The sequence below is a fragment of the Anastrepha obliqua genome, chromosome 3 (assembly GCF_027943255.1).
Source record: "Anastrepha obliqua isolate idAnaObli1 chromosome 3, idAnaObli1_1.0, whole genome shotgun sequence".
In the NCBI taxonomy this organism is placed as follows: domain Eukaryota; kingdom Metazoa; phylum Arthropoda; class Insecta; order Diptera; family Tephritidae; genus Anastrepha; species Anastrepha obliqua.
In genome coordinates, this window is record NC_072894.1 from 29,508,474 (window position 1) to 29,530,289 (window position 21,816).

General features: G+C 36.7%; 1 protein-coding gene across 7 annotated transcripts in view; it reads left to right on the top strand.

The window, feature by feature from the left end:
* LOC129240122 (axotactin) overlaps nucleotides 1-21,816 on the top strand; it is a 245,986-nt gene that overhangs the window by 205,950 nt on the left and 18,220 nt on the right. Inside the window, exon 20 of one of the 7 annotated variants that reach the window (XM_054875655.1) lies at nucleotides 7,235-7,828. The exons of the other annotated variants lie outside the window; for them this stretch is intronic. Within the exon in view, the coding sequence (XP_054731630.1) occupies nucleotides 7,235-7,498 (264 nt within the window). The 3' untranslated portion in view covers nucleotides 7,499-7,828. Of the gene's footprint in view, nucleotides 1-7,234; nucleotides 7,829-21,816 lie in introns of those variants that run through there. 7 annotated transcript variants of the gene reach the window in all.

Below are 21,816 nucleotides of genomic sequence, written 5' to 3' on the forward strand. Positions count from 1 at the left end.
CACTTTTTCCAATGTTACAAAAAATACAGCTAATATTATCAATTCGCAACAACAAAGCCCTCCAAATGAATTCACTATTCTAAATGAAACAAATCAATCACAAAACAACATATACGAAAATAACAAAACTACTCCCACCTTCAATAAAACCGGCTTACCAAACATAAATGATAACAATTTACAACAACAAACCTCAATTATTAATATACAACAACACAATACCCACGCAAGCACAACGCAAGAAAACCCAAGCACTGTACAAACACACCGTGCATATAATAACAGTTCAAACTCAGAAGCAAAAGAAAATAGAGAATACGATATGAATTCAATTACAACAATGTTATCAGTCGATGACCCAACAACAAGCGTAATGGTATCAGCATTGCTTTCACATCTTACCACCCCAAACACTCCCTCTGTACTTCCTAGCTTCTTGTCCTCACAAGACGAAATGTTACAATAAATGCTTCGTATCCTACATTGGAACTTAAACGGTCTGTTTAATAATTATCCAGACCTCAATATATTGATTAACGAATTCTATCCAGATATCATTGCCTTACAAGAGACCCATATTCCTCACAATAATACAGCCCACCCGCCTAACAATTACATAAGCTACTACCACAATAACAACCACATCGTAACGCACAAACAAGGTATTGCTATGTTTATAAAAAAGTCCGTGATACATAAACAAATCCCCATAGTGTCTTGTATTTCTTGTTGATATTGGTTACAAACTAACAATAATCAATTGTTACATTCCACCACACCAAAATTTCACAACCAGGGAACTTATAAATATCCTTAATATTTTCAATACTCCGATTATTTTGCTTGGAGACTTTAACGCCTGGAGCCCCCTTTGAGGTTCCCCTTCTACAAACAGTAGAGGCCAGATTATAGAAGACATAGTCCTTTCTCATAACCTTATAGTCCTTAACGATGGTTCACCCACCCATTTTTCTACCCACAAGACCTTTTCCCATCCAGACATCATCTTATCATCCCCCTCTATCGCCTCCAAGCTTTCCTCTCGTACTCTAGATGAACTCCACAACAGCGACCATTTTCCCCTTATCACCTCACTATCCTGCCCCGGTTGGTCCCAAATCAAACCAAACTCAAAATTCCTTACTCACAAGGCGGATTGGCCCGAATTTCGTTCGATTGCCACATCCCTATCTAACAATAACGCTAGCTTAAAAAATATTAACGCTGAAGCCGCGGCGATAAAAACTATCATTCGTACAGCTGCTCATATAGCCATACCTCAAAACATTACAAAAAAATTTCGAGCAAAACTTCCGTATTGGTCTAACCTCCTTACCGTGCTTAGAAACAATAAGAAACTTTTGTGGGCTAAATACAAAAAAGATAGGACTGACATAAACTTTGTCAACTATAAAAAAGCAAATGCGGCATTTAGAAAAGAACTGAAGATCGCCAAATATAAATCACTGGAAAGGATTACCGCAAATATTAATCCTCGCTCAAGCCCTAAGCAGATCTGGGCAGACATAAAAATCCTTACTGGCTCTGCATCATCTTCCTTCATCCCTTTTATCCACTCACCTCAAGGCCCGAAATACCCACCTAAGGAAATAGCGGAAGAATTTGCTTCTTCTTGGTCAACATACTCCCACCCCTCCAATTTCCACAAACACTTCAATGTACTTAAAGAAAAAATTACAGGAGAAATCTATGATAATCCCTCTCCTTCTCCCAGCGTTCTAGCGATAGAAGCTCCCATTACTCCCGATGAGTTCGAATCCACGGTGTTCAAAATGTCTGGAAAAACTCCTGGTGAAGATAAAATTTCCTACCCCATCCTCAAAAACCTTCCTGACACCTTAAAAACAAGACTCATTAAGTTATACAACGAAATCTTTAGCTGCGGGGTATATCCCCAAGATTGGAAGATGTCATCTATCATCCCTATCCCTAAACCCAATAAGCCTACTTCCCTTATAACTAGCTATAGACCGATATCCCTCCTTCCTTGCATGTCAAAAATCTTGGAGAAGATAATCTCAACGCGCATTATGTGGTTCGCTAAAACAAATAATTTGTTATCTCCCCACCAATTTGGGTTCCAAAAAGGCATAGGTGTTATAGAACCTTTGTTATATTTCGAACACTTTGCCTCTACAGCCTTAGCAACTGGAAACCATGTCTCTGTACTGAGCTTAGACTTTGAGAAAGCTTTTGACAGAATCGGGGTTCACCTTGTACTCAGAGAACTAAAGCGTTGGAAGATCGGCAAAAAAATCTATAACTTTGTAAAGTCTTTCCTACAAAATCGTAAGTTCATTGTTAGAGTTAATAACCACAAGTCAAGTATCCACAATCTCTATAACGGAATACCACAAGGATCCCCACTCTCGGTTACCCTGTTCACAATTGCTTTTAACGAACTAAGCTCAGTAATTGCTTCTTTTAGTAACGTAGAGCATGTCATTTACGCCGACGATGTCCTTATCTTCTCCAAGATCATTGACTTGAGGCAGATTGAACAAACCTTAAAGCATAAACAATTGGAGCCAAATCTCTGGTTCCAACATTGCTCTTAATAAGTGCTCCTCATTTCATATATGTAGGAAATATAACTGCTCCTTTCCTCCCCTTTCCCTACATAACATTCAAATTCCCCACTCTGACACCTTAAAGATTCTTGGCTTAATATTTGATAAGAGACTTAGCTTTAAGCAACATTGTCAGTATGTAAGAAATAGTATATTATCTAGGCTAAATATAATTAAATTTCTCTCATCTAAACACTGTTTTGTTCACACCAATACTCTTATAAGCATAACCAAATCACTAATACTATCAAAAATCGATTATGGTCTTTCAACATACGGTAATTGTGCTAAATCGCATATCAGACTCTTACATGCACCATACCATGCTGCCGCAAGAAGGAGTATACGTGCGTTCCCAACGTCACCAGTCAGAGAAGTTCTAACCGAAGCCGGTCTACCTGATATCCCGTATAGGGCTGAGTACAATACTATGATGCTATTACCTAAGATTCTCCATTGCCGGAATCAGCTGTTATTCACTCAAATTAACTCGGTTTTGCTCCATGCACGCAAAACTAGGAAGAAATCTACATTAACACGGTGCCTATCATTAGTACAGGAAATGGACATAATATCGACACCAACATTAGTAAAAACAGGGTGTAATCCACCTTTCATGATTCCCCAATCTTCATTCATTTCCCATGTTCAGAATCACCAAAAAAATAAAACCAGTTCTAACGAATACCAGCAAATATTTCGTGAAGCCTTACAACCATACAACGAGGGCTGGGAAATCATATACACCGATGGATCGAAATCTGATACCAGTAGAACGTTTGCTGTCACAAACACACTTGGTGCCACCATTACCGTCGGTGCTCTGCCCACATACTGCTCAGCTTTTACAGCTGAAGTAGCTGCTCTGCATGAAGCAGTACTGTACTCCTCTCGTAAAGATGCCAAGCATATTATATGCACAGACAGTAAGTCTGCAATAGACGCCATTCTTAACTCATCAAACGAATGCCATCTCATAAACGAAATCCACCAAAATCTACTTCAGTATAGCTCCATAAAAGTAATGTGGGTACCTGGACATACAGGCATTAGAGGTAATGAGATTGCGGATAAAAGAGCCAAAGAAGCTGGCACTGAACCTCTTCTTTTTTTCGATTACCTCACAAATGCAGATATTCGTAAACTCTGCAAAAAACAGCAGCACGTTAGATGGCAAACAGAATGGAGTAAATACAAGCATTTCTATAAAAACTGCAACCCCGATGGTGCACGATCGACCTTTCCTGTAAACCTGCCAATCAAAAATATAAAAAATTTTGTTAGGCTAAGAATTGGACACACGATTACCACACACACGCATCTACTTAACGGCGATTCGGCGCCACCATGCCCCTCTTGCGGCCACAGCAACCTCACGGTATCTCACCTGCTCGATGACTGCCCAGAGAAACAACACATCAGGACAGCTCTATTTACTAACACTAAACCATCTGATCATCTTAAGTTTATTAATGCCACCAATGTTAATATTCTATCGCAATTCGTATCCTTATGTAAAATAAGCATATAATTTAATATCCTCACATCAGCTATAAATATACACATTTATACATCTTTCTTTACTAAATTACTAAATATTATCACCTGAGTATATAAAAAAAAAAAAAAAAAAAATGTTTCTAGCCGACGGCCCTGGCAGCCAGTGCTTTAGATGTAAGTGGAGCAATTATTTATAATTGTTTCTCTTTAAATAAATAAATAAATAAATAAATACAGAAGCAGCTTTCTCGAAGGCATACAACATCAGTTGCAAATCGTCTTCGTTATCCGACATTTTAACTGCGTCATAGGCGTAGCATATTATCTTGGCTTAATTTCCCAGGAAATATCCTCCTCTGTATGTAGATTTTACAGCAGGTAATACAAGGTGAAGTCCAAAATAAACAAGACTGAGCTAAAATCGAAAAGACAGGAGCTTTGTTCTGATAACTTCGGGTTTATTTATTCAATGTAATCCCCTCTGGCGTCGATACACTGCTTCGCGCGTTTTAAAAGCTTTTCGAAAGAGTGTTTCAGGTCATTGATCGGAATGTCTTTCAGCATGTCGGTACAAGCCTTTTGGATGGTCTCTATGGCCTCCTTTCATAACCAAATGCAATTTTCCGAATAGGTAGAAGTCACAGGGAGCCATAACAGACGAATAAGGTGAGTGATTGATGGTTAAAATGCGATTTCTAGTCAAAAAATCAGTCACAAGAGTGGATCGATGAGATGGTGCATTATCATGCAATTAGAGCCAGCTTCCTTCTTCGCGGTATTCAGGGCGAATTCGACAAGTGCGATACAACAAACGCTTCAAAACGACAAAATGGAAAATTGCATTGACGGTTTGGCCCGTTGGTACGAACTCCTTATAGACAATTCCCTTGCACTTGTAAAAAGAAATGAGTATCGACTTGATTTTTGACTTCTCCAAACGGGATTTTTTGGGTGCTGACTCGAGTGGGACCTTCCCCTTAGCGTTTTGATGCTTAGTTTCAGGTTCATGTTGGAAACACTACGTTTCATTACTAGTTACAATGTTGTAAAGAGGGTTCTCGTCTTTTCTCGCCTCTTTAAAGAGGCCTTTCGAATGTTCTACTCTGGGCAATTTTTGGTCCTTAGTTAACTTGTGCGAAATGAAACCTGCGCAGACCTTTCGTAAGCCCAAATAATCAGTTAAAATGCGATAAATCGATGTTTTGGAAATATTTAACTCCAATTCATGAATTTCAACGATGATTTCGGTTCATTTTTGATAAATTTACGAACGACTTCGATAGAGTTTTCGTTGATAACTGATTTTGGGCGGCTTCGTCATTTATGTCCTCACAACTATCTCTGAAACGTGTAAACTACCCATGAACTCTGGCAAGAGGTAGACAATCATCGCCATAAACTTTTTTGATTAATTCAAATGTTTCGGTAAACATTTAACCGATTTTAAAACAAAATTTGATATTAACTCTTTGTTCGAAACTCAGTTTTGTACCAATGTCACAAACAGACTGACACTTTAGATGCAATAACTTCGCTTCCACTGAACTGAATGTCACCAAGCTTTCACTGGAAGTCAGCTAGGGATGTAACTTCCACGCGCACTCATTAAAAAGATGGCGCCATCAAAAACATTTTTATGACACCTGCCTTGTTTATTTTGGACTTCACCGTGTATCTCGTTCATAATCACATTGAATAGGATAGGACTTAAGTTGTCGCTTTGTCTTATCCCTGTTGACACCGCTTTTGGGGTTGATATTTCAGGAGATTCATAAACTAATTATTTAAATCCTTTGAGGTTATAATGACTTTGTCCGTCCTAGTCTTAAGGTGCCTATTAGTATTTTTTGATATCTTGATTCTTCTTTGGCGGTATGTCGTCTTGGCATGAGCTCGGTAGTTACTGCAATGTCTCTGACTAATATTTCATTTATTCATCTCCTTCGGTGGTGTGGAATTCCATTTAGCGCTGCTAGAGAATTGATGCATTTTTGAGTATTGCTTGTCGCTTAAAATGGTGCTGTATTCATTGCAATAGTTTCGCCGCAAGTTAAACTCTGTAATCAGAGTAATACCCTGGTTTGAAACATTTTTGAAAAGTTGTCGCTGCCTTTCTGGGAGCGGGGCAACTACTCCTTCCGATATACTTATTTATATATTTCCCTATTGCAGAACAATAATGAAAGCGTTTTCGCATTTTTTTTCGAGTTAAGTGACAGAATTTATCTTACACTGTCTAACTAAACTATCGGCGACCGTAGTCGAATGGGTTGGGCGCGGTGCGTAGACTTAAATCTCAGTGCATGAAACACCAAAAAAATGATAGGAAAGGTTTTTTCTAATAGCGATCGCTCCTCGGTAGGCAATGCCATGAAAAAACTCCTCATAAAAAACCATTTGCCATTCGAAGTCGACCTCAAACTGTAGGTCCATCCATTTGTGAAATAATATCAAGACACGCACCACAAATAGGAGGAGAAGCTCGGCCAAATGCCAATTGTATATACATATTTTAATAGTCAAAAAACAAGATATTTAAAAGTCAAATAAAATAATCTCTACCAAAAGCCAAAGCTATTAACATTTGATGTAAATATATAAATAATGTATAAATATTTTGCATATTTTAAAATTCGCATGTCCCGTGTCCTCCAATATATGATCAACTAGCAAATAAACAGTGATTTTATTTAAAATAAGTAGTTCATTGTATAAAATATGTGATGCCCCATTATATCAACGATAATTTATCTGAAATCGTGAAAATAAATGCATGTCAGTTCAAGCAGATGCCAATTTGTCGCATGTCAGTATAAACACACATCAGCACACTTAAAAAGTACGTAAACGTAAAAAAATACTGCAAAAATAAAAATTTCATATATATAGAAATTCCTCAGTTTTGCATCGCACCAAACAATACACAACAATATTTATCGCAAAAGAGATTGATGCTCAGATAAATTTACTTGCAATCAAAGCATGTTTTGTATAAATGGATCGAAATTGAAATGCAGTATAAACAAGCGAATAAAATAAAATAACTAACTGACACTTTTCCAATGCACTCAATTCTCGTATCGCCGTGCTATCGCATACATACATACAAGTATATAAAAATATATATTTATATGCCTCGACAGCATAAGAATCAACCGCATCACCACCACCATCACCACCACCAACAACAACAACAACAGCAATCACTGCAATCCAGCGCTACACGCGTCGAACGCAAACCATCGGTTAAGCGGCAAGTGTCCTGGGGACCACCTACTGTTGCCGAAGCGGATGCGGAAACACTCAAACTCACAATCACACCACCCCCCTACAAACAAAATGGTTACTATAGCAGCAGCAGTTCAAGCAATAACAAAAACAATGCAAATTGTGCGACAATGACATGAAATTGGCGAGAGCGAACAACAATTTCATGTATTGTACAAACCAACGCCACACACATTACATACTCGTATAAGCACTACGATACAATAAATATCATAAATAATTTCATGCAATCAAATATCTACTCGTACTATAAGTAAGTATGTACATACAGATGTGCATATCTATAAAGGAAAAGTGAGAAGAAAACATTACATTCTCATAGAGATTTTTAGAAAGCTGGTGTTAATGCTGGATGTTTGATGAACTACAAAGGATGTGTTTGACTAATGCATAGTTTAAGAAAATTTCGATGTTCGATTTTGTAAAACTAAAGATAGTTTTAAATTTTACTTTTCATTTGTATTTTGTATAATAATAATTAGACCACATTCACCACTCATATACTCTTTCATACAAAAATACATATATACGTAGATGGTTTCAAATTCTCGATGGGAAACGGGGCATTCATTATCTTTTTCATGTATGAAATGATTAGTGAAGTCTATCATAAGACAGTAGTAGTTGGTCTGAGCAAAGCGGAAACCCTCCAGTTAAACACAAAACAAGGTAAGCAGAATAGTAGTTTGATATTAATTCTTTCAATAAAAATAAAAAGGAAGAATGCAGACAAAAATCACTCATCATGGAAAGTTAGACGAATGGCAATAGCATTCATTTTACGTGGTTCTACTAACTATGTGTTAATTTGGAAGGAGGCAAGCATACATGGCCAGTAGCTTCAACACATAGGTCTGAATTTAATCCTTTGCATTTGTGATAAATTTCCTTGTTTTCTGAGTACCCCATTGTGAGTATAAAACTAGTACTAACTATGTCTCTTCGGTGTCTGTCACGCATTCAGACCGATCTCGCTTAGAAAAACAAAATAAAAATAAATAAGTATCGCTTACACCCGATTGGCCGAACTCCTTCTCCCACTTTTTGCTTTTTTAAAACCGTAAAAGTAGGGGCATGATGTAAAATGTGGTTTTTGCTGTTCGAGAGTGAACTTTGCCTTTAGATAGCTTTGAGTCCACTCGTGATCTCCAGCCTGACGTTTCTGGTGTTATTGATTGAAGTTGGTTCCTAAATAGAAAGAATACATCTCAGCTTAAGATTTCTACTGAAATAATCCGTTTCGTTTTACTACCACTGTTCTCGTGTGATGATGTCACGGTTTTCTTTTTTGTTTTTCTTTTCTAAGTGAGATCCAGGTACAGCGGCTGAGATCTCATTAATTTGCTGTAATAAAGGTTTACCGAAAGAGCGAAGTCGTGCCCTGGACATTCACACAAGTAGTGGAAAAGCCTTTCCTTCACCCCCTCCGCTTTTATTGTGTTGAGTGTTGTGGCGACTGCCACCGCCTCTGCTATGTCTAGAGTCGAACCTTTACTTGCTCACCTTTACTAGCTCATCTGCTAACTCATTACCCCATATGTTCCTATGACCGGGAACCCATATCAGAGTAATTTCAAGCCAATGACTAAGTAATTCTATTTCCTCTCTACATTGTAAGACTAGTTTGAATTAAAATAGTGTTGGAGTCTAAGGCCTTGATAGCTGCTTGGCTGTCTGAAAAGATAGCTACTCTTACACCAACTTCCTTGTAGAGTTTTAGGGATTCACATGCTTCTAGCGATCATGGAACACGCTGGCATAATCAGGAAGTCGAATTGACTGAGATAGGATGAGCGGCTCCGAATGGAAACCAGCTCCAACACCACAGTTCATCTTAGATCCGTCAGTGTAGATTTCAATATCGTATCTTCCAATCACCTTCCCTTTGCCCCATATCTGCTCTCGGTGGAAAACTTACCGTAAAGTCTTTCTTAAAGCTACTGATTTGATTTGTTTTTGAGCAGCGAGGGTCCCTGTAGGAGGATCTTGCTGTGACCGTACGATCATGTTGTCCAGCTTTCTATATCTCTGAGTCTCACCGCGCTGAAAGTAGCGATTGTTTCTATATGTAAGTCTAATAGTAAGAGATGTGTTAGTACATTAAGCGCTTCAGTTGGACTGGTGCTAAGAGCTCCTGCGGTTAAGATACATGCTGTTCTTTGTATCTTGTTCAGCATGGTTTGGTTGTATCTATTTTCTATTGCGGGTCACCAGACAATGGCAGTTAGATAGTTTTGGTTGGACCCCATTTTTTACCCAAAATTCTCTTACACGTGTAAAGTGCTATATTCGCTTTCTTTACGCTGTACTCTACTATTTAAGGTTACAACTACAAAATGTCATGTGAATTTACCAGAAGGTAATTCGTTTCGGTGGATATCGTATCCAAATTTATCTTTCGGTAGGGCTCGGATTCGAAACCCATTGAAGGCATGAAACACCAAATGATAGAAAAGGTTTCTCAAATAGCAGTCGCCCCTCGGCAGGTCATGGTGAAAAGATTTTAGAGGTGTGGATCATAACCGCGATTTGCTTACGAAAAAACTGAGATTGTGTTGGTGATATCCAACAAAAATCAATCGTTGCCTTCTGAAAACGCCTAACTGGAGGAGTGTGTGAATACGTGTAAAATGAGCGGGCAGAATTCTGCTGCCGATTAGGTGTTTATGTGGCAGCCGCAGTTACTCTCACAATTTTATTTTTCACCATAGCGGATGACCAAACCTGGTAATCTATTTTCCTTTTCGGCAATCGCCATGAAAAAGCTCCTCATAAGAAAACCATTTGCCATTCAGAGACGGCATTCATAAAACTGTAAAGAAATGGATGAACCATTTTTTGTAGAGCAATATTAAGACGCACACCACAAGTTGGAGAAGAAGCTCAATTAAAGTTCTCGCAAAGGATGCACCTTTTGTTTTGTCTTTGCTCATCCCAATCAGCAATAGTTCAATTAGTAATGTTGATTGGTTGGTTGGTTAAATTTCTGATTCACCAAGACCCAAATAGCACTTCCGCAACATTTTGTTACCACATCCTCGCTACCAACTTTTTTACCGGTTAATCACAGCCTGACTATATCCAGTCTGCGGAGCTTAAAAGCTTTATTAGGTCGTTGACGTCTAAGACGGTCAGTTTTTCAAGGTTCTCGAACATTCTGTCCTTCCATAGGGCAGGGCATTCGCGAAGGAAATGGAAGATTGTTTCCTTTTCCGCCGGGTGTTTGCAACTGTGACAGTATCTGTTGCGAAGGGTGCCCCATTTTGGCTGCTTAGTCCCCGATAGGCTAGAAGCCAGTTATCACCGTCCGTTGCAGGCAACACTTCGTTCCATATTTGTCAGTATTGAGGTTTGTTTGTGGTTGTCGGTGGACCAAACCGTTCTGGTAACTTTGCATGTTGTCTGGGTCTCGCCATCTGCATTTCGCTATTTGTAGATATTTTAAGGAAAGTGTATACTTCATTACACCCAGAGGTGGGAATACCGATTCTGCAAGAATGATATTTATGGTAGATCTCCCTCTAGCCAGTACATCCGCTTTATCGTTTCCTTCAATGTTCCGATGTTCGTCTTTGTAGACTGTAGTGTCGATGTCATTGAATGAGAATCACTTACTCCATTCCTCCTGAGGTGGAAAGAGAGTGGCGAAATTTCTATTGTATGCCACCATTGGGATGATGTAATCAGTCCTGCCCGAGCTGAACTGAGTTTGTCGCAATAATAGGTTGGCATGACTATAAGTTGTCTTCCTCCAGCGACCCGCTTCATTTAACCTGAATGCAGTCATGGTAGCCATCTTCTTGATCTACCGGAATAACATGGGTTAGCGTATTAAGAGCCTCCTTAGGACATGATCTCGATGCACCGACCGTAACTGCACAGGCTGATCTTTGTGTTCTGCTAAGTAGTTTGATATTGCAATCTCGTCCAAGAGCTTTCCACCAAACTACCGATCGGTATGTTAAAATTGGTCATATAACGGCCTTATACAGTCATAAAGTATACTTCGGTCGAAGACCCCATCTTCTTCCAAGCCTACGTTTGCAAACATACAGAGCAATTTCTGCTTCCCTTACCGGTTCTTCAATATTCCGTTTCCAGCTAAGTTTGAAGTCCAAAACTACTCCTAAGTACTTTGCGCTGGATGGAATTGGTAGGGTAAAATTAGGTATCTTGTGTCTTGTGGGTTCAAACTTAAGCCACAGCCTGTAGTCCAAGAGTTGAGCTCAGCTAGCGCCCTTAGTAATGTCAAAGTTGTGAATAATTTTGTTATCACATCTTAACTATTTTATAAATAAAAATTTACATATACATTTACAGAGGGGTTGCTTTTCTTAAGACGCTACTTTTTTTCGTTCCAAAGGTTTGCTTTTCGTACATGAAAGAGTCTTTAAGGGGGGATTCTACTGTAAAAATCAAATTTTCATGGATTTTGTTTTCATACTTGTATTAATTTAATTAGTAAAAAAAAGTTTAGGATTACATAAACACATTTCTTGAGTGTACAAAAAAATTTTTTAAATTTATTTTCATTTCAAAATGGCAGCTGTACAGCCGCTCCCCCGAAACGCCTTTTGAAATCTGCCCACACTGTCGCGCATTTAAAAAAAATCTGAAATGAAAAAAACCAAATTTTTTTTATTATATATCATTATTTTTAGTTGTTAAGCCTATTACTTGCAAAAAAAAATTTTTTTTGTAAAATTTTTGAAGTTTTTTAAAAAATCGACATTTTTTTGTTGTCAATTTGTTATTAAAAAAGGGGTTATAAATAATAAATTTTTTCCCACCATAGCTTTAAAAACTAGTAAATATTGTTAAAAATATACTATCAAAGTTTGAGCTTGATATGTTAATTTTTCACGGAGCTGTGATGTGGGCAATTTTGAAAACGTGGTTTCGAGAAAAACACGCTTAAACAATTTTTCATACTTACAGCTTATACCTGTTGAGTAGCTGTTCTAGCTCCCCTCTCTTAATGCTTTATTCTTTTATCCGAAATAATATCCAATGAGCATTTTCAAGGTCAAAAGAATCTATAGATATTCTGACATGGGTAACCAAGTAGAAGGTTGGAGTAGGGAACGTCTTATCTCTTGATCAAGCGCATATGACCGTAAACCGCTCGAGCGCTCAGTTTATACCTGCTTTGCTAAAACTTTTATAACTTGAAAACTATTCAAGATTTCTTTTTAAGATTTTCATGGAACATTCTGGAGTTGTTTCTGAGTATGTTTCAACAAAAAGTAAAAAATCGATTTTTTTTAAGTTTTACAGTAGAGGCCCCCCTTAAACGACTCAATTCGCCCACGTGTTTCTTTTTGTATTTTTCAATTCATTATTTTTCATATACTTTTTTTATTCATTTAAATGTGTGCGTATTTGTATAATAACATATATTATTTTTGTGATATTTGATTTTAATAAAGGAAAATCGAAAGTGAGTTAATTGCTTAAATGTCTTTAATATTAAATTAAGTCTTGGACCAAATAAAACAAGAAATACTCACTGTCATTTCATATTCCATGCCTCCATTAAGCTAAGATGACGAATTTTATCAACAAAAATATTCAGAATATAATCGACTTTAGCATTATTTATATGTATAGTTTGGTATATTAAGTTATGGCATATCTGCAAGAATTGTTGTCACTAACTTTAATTAAGACTTCATTTAAACTATGACCATCCTCAATTTTATTTTGGTTTGGCCTTTGTATGCAATATTGATGTAATCAACTTAAAAGTATAAAGTAAAAAAGGAATCTCCTACAAAAATATTAAAATATAAAAATTTCTTTCTAGTATCTGTTTTTAATTGATGCTCAACTCCATAAATGGAATGCACATCTTTTGTTGGCTCTTTGACAATTCTTCACCCTTTGCTATGCGTCTTTGATGATCTCCTACAATTTGAACTTCTTCAGTTTTTCAGAAGTAGTTAAAACATTAACTTCTTTACCACTTCAAATTGAGTGGTAATGAAGAAACACATTGCAGTGACACTAAACATTTAGTGATACTAAAACATTTGAGAGGTAATTAAAGGTGTTTATTCAAATAAGTCTGCAATTAGGTCTTTCCCACGATATAAATCTATAGAAATTAATGGCATCTTCCTGCTGAATCACAAATATCTATAAGGCTTGCCTCAATCTTACGCCCATACTGAGAAGATGGATCATGCAATAGTGGTTTCACCAATAAAGGCGGCAGAGCCTCACATGTGAAACTAACGGATTTTAGGCCCATAAGCCTCACTTCATTTCTTCTCAAAATTGGGGAAAGGATTTTAGACGTCCACATCTGCCAACAAATCCACCCGAATCGCATCGCACCGTAACAGAACGCGTACTCTGAAGGCAAATTCGTGGACACAGATATACACGAAATAGTAGACAAAATAGAAGGCAAACTTTCCTTGCAATAATTTACACTAAAGATTCTTGCAGATGCTTGATAAAGAAGGAGCTCTCAATAGACTCTACTCAGATGCTGTTAACATGGCCCCGCCTCGAGTCGCTGATAGGATTTACTCGGCTGATTTTTGAGATAAGTGTCATTGTGTCGAAAGTAAAGGGAACGACTGTCACTGGGCATGTAGCGAGGGGCACTTATAAAGAAGGAGTCCTTTCCCTCACACTCTGCAATTTTTCTGTAAACACGCAAGTTTCGTGTTGAGAAACGCGTCAAATCTTAGAATTGTCGATCACGAATTTGAAAGCGTAGATGAAATTGAATACCTCGAACTGCCAACGATACAACGATATTGCCAACCAAGACCGTGTACAGGCTGCAAACAGAGCATATTTTGCCCACGATAAACTGCAAAAGAGCAAGTTAAGTACGGAAATAAAAATCGAAATATGCAAAGAGGACGGCCGCGAAGTACGGGTTACACGATGTTGAGAGTGATCTAATAAGCATAGAAGTGACCAACTATAGTAGTCTCGCTATGGACCGAGGTGTATGGAGGAAGCTAATGCTTACAACGAGCTGTAGTGCTATGAATGATGATGATGTATCAAAATACATATATATTTTCTTAATTAATTTTAATTTAGAACACTTTGTTAAATTAACTTCCTATTTATTTTTTTATTTATTATTTTTTTTGTATTTTTTTTTTTTTTGTATATTTGCAAATAGTCTTTTCTTTGCAATCTGTTCGGAATTTGTTATAAACAACAATGTAGACAATATAAATCGAAATTAAAAAAAAAACATTATTTCATTCCAAATAATTTTTTTCTTAACACATAAATATGGATATCTTATTCTTAATTTGTATGCCCACCTCATTTTTAAGTCGTTTTATTTCTTAGCTATCAGTTAATCAACATATTGCGGGAGTATTATTGTACACCTAAATAAAAATGAAGTAAATTATGAATAGATAAACTGCAAAAAGTAATAATACTGTTCAAATAACAGGCCCCTCTAACCCCAAAAGAAATTTGCAATAGTGCTGAAGAGAGCAAATATTGCACTCTTATCTAACATTCTTATTTAGTACCACACACATATTAGCAGTTCCAAATTTATAATCATTCAAAATTTGTGTATTAAAACCATGTTTCCCACACCCAATGTCAATTTTGTACACAATTCTGCAGCTCTTAACAAATATCTGTAATTAAATGTCACTCATACCACACGCATTCATGCGCTCACACACACACACACACAACAACCTGCCAACATTTCCCATACCACATGCGTACATATCTGCTCTCGCACTCACACACTTTCTCCCCACTCTCTGAGACGAGTCAGCATGTACGCATCAACACCTATTCCACAAGTATTGTTGCAGAGAGCGAAGTAAATTCTGCACTATATTAATTTTTCATACAAAAAGGCTTGTAATGAACTGATTTTTCAAAAATTGTACCCCTGACTATAAATAGTGTGTATGTATGTGTATGTTCATGCATGTGTTTACGTAATAAATTTTAACTCACTTTCTCTTCAACTCTGTTGCATTATTTCGTTGTTGCATTGAACAATTTTACTCCAGACTCGCCACATAAATTTTAATTAAACGTCACTCATACGCCACAGTGTGCGAGCAGTGTAAATGTGTATTTATGTTACATATGATCTGGACCGTATTCAATTTTTTAAGTATAAATTTATATTATAATTTTAGGTTGCACATTATTTGATTACTTAAGCTCCACTATCTAAAATATACGTAATTAGACAATGAAAGTCGGTATCACCTTACTAACGAAAGCAAATGGTGTAGTGTCTAAACAGTCCAAACCGCAGTTGTGTCCCGTATTTAACTTTTTAAAGTATTATATTTTTGTTCATATTGAATGAATAGGTTGGAGAGTGAATCGAATAAAATTTCGCTGCACCCGTTCAATTCTATTTGAATGAGAGACATAAAATGGATTCTGCAACAAAGATGCATATTGGAGCTTAAAAGGAACTAGGGCCTTATACACAATTTTTCTAGTATAGGGCTTTTCAAAATGTCTCGCATAGCATCTCATAAATGCTAAATTAGCATAAGTTTTCGGCAATATCTGACAAACATGAATGTAAAACCAAAGTCAAATGTCACGCCTAAATCAAAAAACTCTTAGACAGAACATCATTCAATAAAATGTTCAATGACCCATTCAAAGTTTTTGCCAAGGTCACATCAAAGCATTTCTTTATATTAAGTGAAAGCTTATTAAACTCCAAGCGACAACGTTGTTTAAACCAAGCTGTACTAAAGGAGCATCCATTGTTTAAACCAAGCTGTACTGAAGGACCAAGAATACTCACCTGTGGCATATCCGAGAAGGCAACAAAAGTGTAGGACTTAGTGTTTTCGATTTAAGCAAACGATTTTCTTTTGGAAGACACAACCATGATATGAAAGTTGAATGAAACGCATTATAGATAAGATATTGTGCCGAAAGGCTTTTAAAAAGTTTGTGTATTTATAAAGAGTTTTCCCATAACAGATGTTATTTTGAATAGCCCGCTATTTCGGTACATGGCCCTTTTGAAGCTGTCATTATTTGATATTTGACAAGTAGAAACTAAGTCATTAATAAAAATGGAAGGGTACAAACTTAAACAACGCATTGAAATTATCAAAATTCACTATAAAAATGGTGAAAATTTGGCAGAGAGAGGTCCGTAAAACTCGAATATTTTTGAGTCATCGTGAAACACCTTGCCGGACCGCAATACAGAAATTGGTGAAAAGATTCGAGCTGTTGGGACAAGTTAGTGATGTGAAGAATAAAACCCGTGCACGTCGCTCAAGAACAGCCGAAAATCGAAAACATTTCATGTTGTAGCCGAAAGTGTTGAAGGAAACCCAGATTTGTCCATTCCTCGTCGTTCGTTGGAATTAAGTATTCCACAAACGTCATTACACCGTATTTTGCATAAAGATTTGGGTCTTAAGGTTTATAAAGTCCAGTTAACACAAGAACTCAAGCCGGCCGATCATCAACAACGTCGTGTCTTTGCTGATTGGGTCGTTGAAATGCATGGAAATGATCCGGAATTCCATCGAAAAAGAATTTTGAGTGATGAGGCCCTTTTCCACCTGTATGGCTTCGTCAACAAGCAAAATTGTCGGATCTGAGGCTCAGAAAATCCAAGAGTTACTGTTGAAAAGCCTCTCTATCTCAACGTGTGACTGTTTGGTGCGGTTTATGGTCCGGCGAAGTCATTGCGCCTTACTTTTTCGAAAATCAAGCTGGAGCAACAGTTACTGTGATTCACTATTTTTTATGGCCAGAATTGGATGGTATTGATCTGGACAACGTTTATTTTCAACAAGACGGCGCTACGTGCCACACAAGCAACGAAACCATTGATAATAACACCTCTTATTGGAAAGTCCTTTATATTGAATTTTTTAAAATTTGAAAAGTCGAGCCAAGAAGCACCGAGAAATATGGTAACTTCTAAAATACTCAGGCTAAAAAGTCCATTGTATTTAAAGCTCAAAAAAGGGAATGGGAAGATAGTCAAGGAGGAAAAGAGAGAAATAACAGAAGGAAAAAGATAGAATAAAATAGAGAAATAGAGGTTGTTAGACCTGTTTGAGAGAACGAATTTTATACGAATATTATTCGTTCTCATGACATCGGAACCCAGAATTCGTAGCCTTACTCTAGCAAATGCAGGACATTCACAGAGAAAATGCTCAGTGCTATCCGTCTCCTCCAAGCAAGACAGGCACATCGTGTCTTCAATGATTCCAATGGTGGTCATATGCTGACCCATGCACAGTGGTCCGACCAGAAGGCGTTGGAGGACAAAATTCAAAAACTCATTTAATTAAGCTGAAAACATATATTTAGGGGTTTTAAGGATCAGTGATGACGAACCTGACCTTAGTTTTAGCAAATTTTAAATTCATTGAATACTATAAATACATTGTTACTTCCGTAATTAGCTGGTGAGATCATTTTTACATTTTTCACGACCCCAGAGAGTACCACGTGGAGGTTTACGGTAAGGTTATTCTCTCCTCATTGTTTTTTTGGTTTTATTATAGATTTTTTTTTATTATTTTTTTTTTTATTTTTAAATTTTTTTTTATTTTTTATTTTTAATTTTAAATTTTTTTTTTGTTTTAGTTTTTAAATTTTTTTTGGATATTTAGTTGTTTTTTTGTTTTTCATTTTTAATTTTTTTTTATGATTCAAAATACTCGGTTTCTGATGAGCTGTTTTCTGAGGCTGGATCATTTTTTCAAATTTTTGAAAATGGTTTTGGCTTGTTTTTCGGAACCTTAGTTTTTGTAATTATAACTACATCTGATGAACAAAGCAAAGCATTTAATAAATCTGTCATTGTTTTTTTAGTTGTCTCTTAATGCTGATGGGGTCTGTGATGTCTCTTTCTGTCTTTTACACAAAATTGCATAAGCCATATGTAACGTTTTGCCTGTGGGTAAATGCACAAAAGCTACATTATTTTTAATTTGCGCAACTTTGCGCAACAGGTTTCAGTTTGAGATCATAGCTGAAATATGTGGCTACATCACTCATGTTGAGTTCAAGTGGACCGGTATGGACCACTCGAAGAAATGATCTTTAAAAACAAAAATTTTCGAAAAATTTTTAAATTTCAAAAAAAAAAATTGGATTTTTTACCACAACTTAAGAGAATTATTACTGTTTCCGTTAATATATTCCATTATCTTTTTTTTCAATATTTGGTTAACAATCAAATGGTAATATTTATTTGCAGACATGAAAATGAAACTCTTGTATGTATGAAGTACGATTTGCATACAATTTCATGTTTAAAGTCAAAAAACTATAATACAATGAAAAATTTTTTAAATTAAGTAATATTTTCAGGAAATCTACCTTGAATATTTAAGAAAACATCTGCATTATCATATTTTTATTTCAAAAATGTTGAAAAATTGAATTTTGTCCGGCCGCCGGACCACTGTGCCATGGATTGTATCTTGTAATAGTATCGACCATCAACCGAACGTCTTGTCTTCCATGTTTTAGAAGAAAGTCCGACAGTTTTCTGTTGTGCGGGCTTGTAACAAAGCACTTTGCAGTTTTGCAGCGTTCCAGACCGGGCCATCGCCCTTTATGGAAATTGCATACATAATCGCTAATCCAATTCATGGTTCTTGCAAACTGATTCCAATTATTGGTTTTGGTCCCTGTGGGGTAACCGCTGATTTGCAGTTGGCCAATTCATCGGGAATTTCATTTCCTTGAATACCGCGTTGTCCTGGAGTTTATTCTGTCTTGCAACAGAATTAAGCTTCTTTTTACATGCGCGAACAATCGTAGAGATTTGCTTTGCGTTCTCCAGAGCCTTCAATGCAGTTTGACTATCACTAAAGACTCCAAGCTGTTTCCTGCTCCATCTTCGCTCAATTATCCGTTCTGCTACTTACAGAATCTCAAAACTTTCCATTGCCATATACAATCGCTATTCCTTCCATGGCGTAATGTTACTATCGTTTAAGTACAAAACTCTTTTTGAAACTAAAACTATGGGCATAAGATCGTCCTTAGGTGCCAAACAATAGTGGATACTCAGATAGCAACTTAAAGATTTCTCTGTGTCCCGAAGTTCGGTATTCGTGTCAGAAACTATGTTCATGGAGTCTACATATTGTTTTTATTTCTTCCTGTTGTATCTTAAGATCCAAAGGGACCAAGTGAAGCATAGCATTTAGAGCATCGTGGAGGTGTTATTCTTGGCACTCATAATGCATACACATACTTTGCAGCCTGTATAGTTCCCAGTGTGGACTTCACCATAGGCCGTCGCCACGAAACCACAGAGGCATTGGTCTGATAAGTGCAGGTTTTGTCAAGGCATTGTTGAAAAAGCTTAATAGGCAATCCACCTTCAGCGAAACATATGTTTCCCAAGATAGTTTCTTATCCAAGATATACCTTCTGCTCAAATATGAACGAGACGGTATCAATAAAACGGTCCGCGGATGACATATGGCAAAAATAAATTTTTTGTTTTTTGGTAGGACTGTTATAAGCTTACATGGCAAATTTCAGCGTGATATGTCACATAGTTTGTTTTCTGTGCTACTGTAAACAAGTCAAGCTCGAGTTCTTCGAATTTAACGATGGAAATTCAAGTTGAACAAAGAATTTGTTTGAAATTTTGTTATTCCAACAAAATTTCGGCTTTGTAGAAGGTATAGGAATATAGATAACTTTCTCAAAGAGACTCAGTAAATAGTGTCGATTGTGAAAATACCACGAGATTGGTGACGGTGGAGCGCCTAATGGTCTATTATATTTTTGATAGTAAACAGCAATTTATTGTTGACTAACTTTTCGAAGATTTTGAAGTAGATAGTTAGTTTCGAAATAGGCTTGTACCGTCCAACGTCGTTCTTATTTCCAGACTTATGGATTAGAGTGGTAGACCCAAGATTCCAAAGTTCAATAAATATACCCGTAGAAAGAGAAAGTTTATAAATGAGATTTAGTGGCACGCCAATAGTCGAACAGCATTTTTTTTAAGAAAAAATGGGGAAATCCCATTTAGATTATTTTTCAATGACGATTGAAGAGAAATATTGAGAAATATTTCTGAACAAATCTTCATACAGCGTTCGTGTATGGAGTACTAGAGAATAGCAAAAACCAGCTTCTTAATCAAAATTTGATATCATCATCACTTGAAGTATTCCACCAGAGCGAATATGTTGACCGAGAAATATGCGACTATTCTTCCTTATGGTGGAAACAAGGAAATTTGTGGGCAAAAACAGGAATGCGGTTTTCCAGTTTTTCTAAATGTCCATGAAAATTATATGTGTATATTATTTCTAGCAACAACTGCAACTACAACAACGTGTCCCAAAACCATGAGCCAGAACAGACTGAATGGCAGTTCAGCGACTTGGAAAATACGTTGCGAGAGACAGGTGCTAGGCAAATTAATAAAGAAAAATCGCTGTCACAAAATATACAATAATTATTTAAGTATAATGGCCCTTTAGGGTTTGAAATCTGTATGAGGAAGGGAAAATGAAAAGCCAACTTGATGAAGATGGTTAAGGCTTTGGCACACAAAATTGAAGTTTAAAACTACTTACATAAATACAGATGGATTGCAGAGAAAAAATTCCCTTAATATTATTTCTGTTATTTTATGCATCACTTTATTAATATTCCAAACAAACTCGAATGGTTTACCAGCACTTTTCAAAAAATTAAAAACATTCTAGTCTGATGCTACTAAGTCGAAAGTAGCATCTCAAATTGATTTGCTTTTTGAGCGAATCACTGAAGCCGGAAAGTGCGTGTAGCTATGTTTTTGATCAACTATGTATGTATTTTTGTGTTTGTATTCGAAACCAAGTAAGTAGATACGTATGTATTTATAAAGGGTAATCAATTTAAAAATATCCGACTTTAAATCGAAATAAAACAATGAAAACTCGAATTGATTGGGCAATATTTATTATTTTTGTGTAGAACCATTCATAAAATTTATTTTTTAAAGATAACCCCTTTCAAATGTTGGCCGCAACTGCGCTATAAGGGGCCTTCCGTAAACACCCATTTTGAATCACTCGCTGGGTGGCTTCGGTCGGTATCTCGTGAATAACCTTAGTAATGTTTGCTTCCAATACCTCAATCGAAACTGGTTTATTCACAAAGCATTTAGTTTTTGCATATCTCCACAAAAAAAGTCCAAATATGTGATATCACATGATCTTGCTGGCCAATCCACTGGAGAGATAAATTTCTCACCGACCCGACGACACAGTAAGTTCATTGTTTCACGGGCTGTATGACAAGTAACGCCGTCTTGTTGGAACCAAATGTTGTGAAGGTCACGGACTTCAATTTGCGGCATCAAAAAGTCGTTTATCATGGCGCAATAGCGTGCATCATTCACTGTTACATTGGCGTCAGCCTCGTCTTTGAAGAAATAAGGGTTGATGATTCCTTT